At 47.6% G+C, this 743-nt stretch overlaps 1 protein-coding gene across 1 annotated transcript in view; it reads right to left on the bottom strand.

Moving 5' to 3' along the window:
* The window catches only part of DGKD (diacylglycerol kinase delta), a 109398-nt gene that overhangs the window by 31732 nt on the left and 76923 nt on the right, over positions 1–743 (bottom strand). The window contains 1 exon segment of the mRNA XM_007445732.1: positions 703–743. This exon segment is cut by the window's right edge and continues 9 nt beyond it. Within this exon segment, the coding sequence (XP_007445794.1) occupies positions 703–743 (41 nt within the window).

Below are 743 nucleotides of genomic sequence, written 5' to 3'. Positions count from 1 at the left end.
CCCCCCCCCACCCCCCCAGAGAGCAGGCTCTGCGAGCACTGTCCGCTGCAAACATCCTGCACCACCTCCCACACGTGCCAGGGGGCTCGCAGAGCTCCCACCTGGAGCCAGTGCTTCCAAACGAGGAAGGAGTTGGTTCAAATGCCAGAATTTACAAAAGCAAACGTTTTCCACAAACCTCTGGATCGTATAAAACTAGAAAGCACACGTCAGGTCTCTTACTTTGCCAGATACACGGGGCCTTGCACATCTGCACATCACGGCACCTGCAACTTAAGTAAACTCAAGTGCCCTCTAAAATGAAAAATCTCCCTTTTGGCCTCACTGGAGAAAAGCTTCCTACTCGATACTAAGCAGCCATTCAAAAAAATGAGGCAGATCTGTAACTACTGACATCAGAACACATCCACACTGCTGTCGGCTGACACCCATAAAAAGCACACCGCACAAGGGCAGGTAACCTAGGCCCCCACCTGGTTTCAAAGTCTGTGTGTGCACACGACTGAAACACACACTGGAATGTTGGAAGGACACACAACTCTACGAAACATTCAGAGTGGACACCTCTGCCAGTGGAATTTGGGAAGGGTAACTTTTATTTCCTATTTAAAATTTCCTGCATCTTTGAATCTTTAAATAAGCATGCATTTTCTTCAAACGGTTTTTAAACTCCAAGAAAGATATATTTTACAAGCTTCCTACCCAAGGTGTGGTCCTCCATTCATGAGGTCAAAGACCTGGGC

This window comes from Lipotes vexillifer, unplaced genomic scaffold, assembly GCF_000442215.2.
Source record: "Lipotes vexillifer unplaced genomic scaffold, Lipotes_vexillifer_v1.1 scaffold1492, whole genome shotgun sequence".
Classification (NCBI taxonomy): domain Eukaryota; kingdom Metazoa; phylum Chordata; class Mammalia; order Artiodactyla; family Lipotidae; genus Lipotes; species Lipotes vexillifer.
This window is presented reverse-complemented; position numbering and strand designations above follow the sequence as displayed.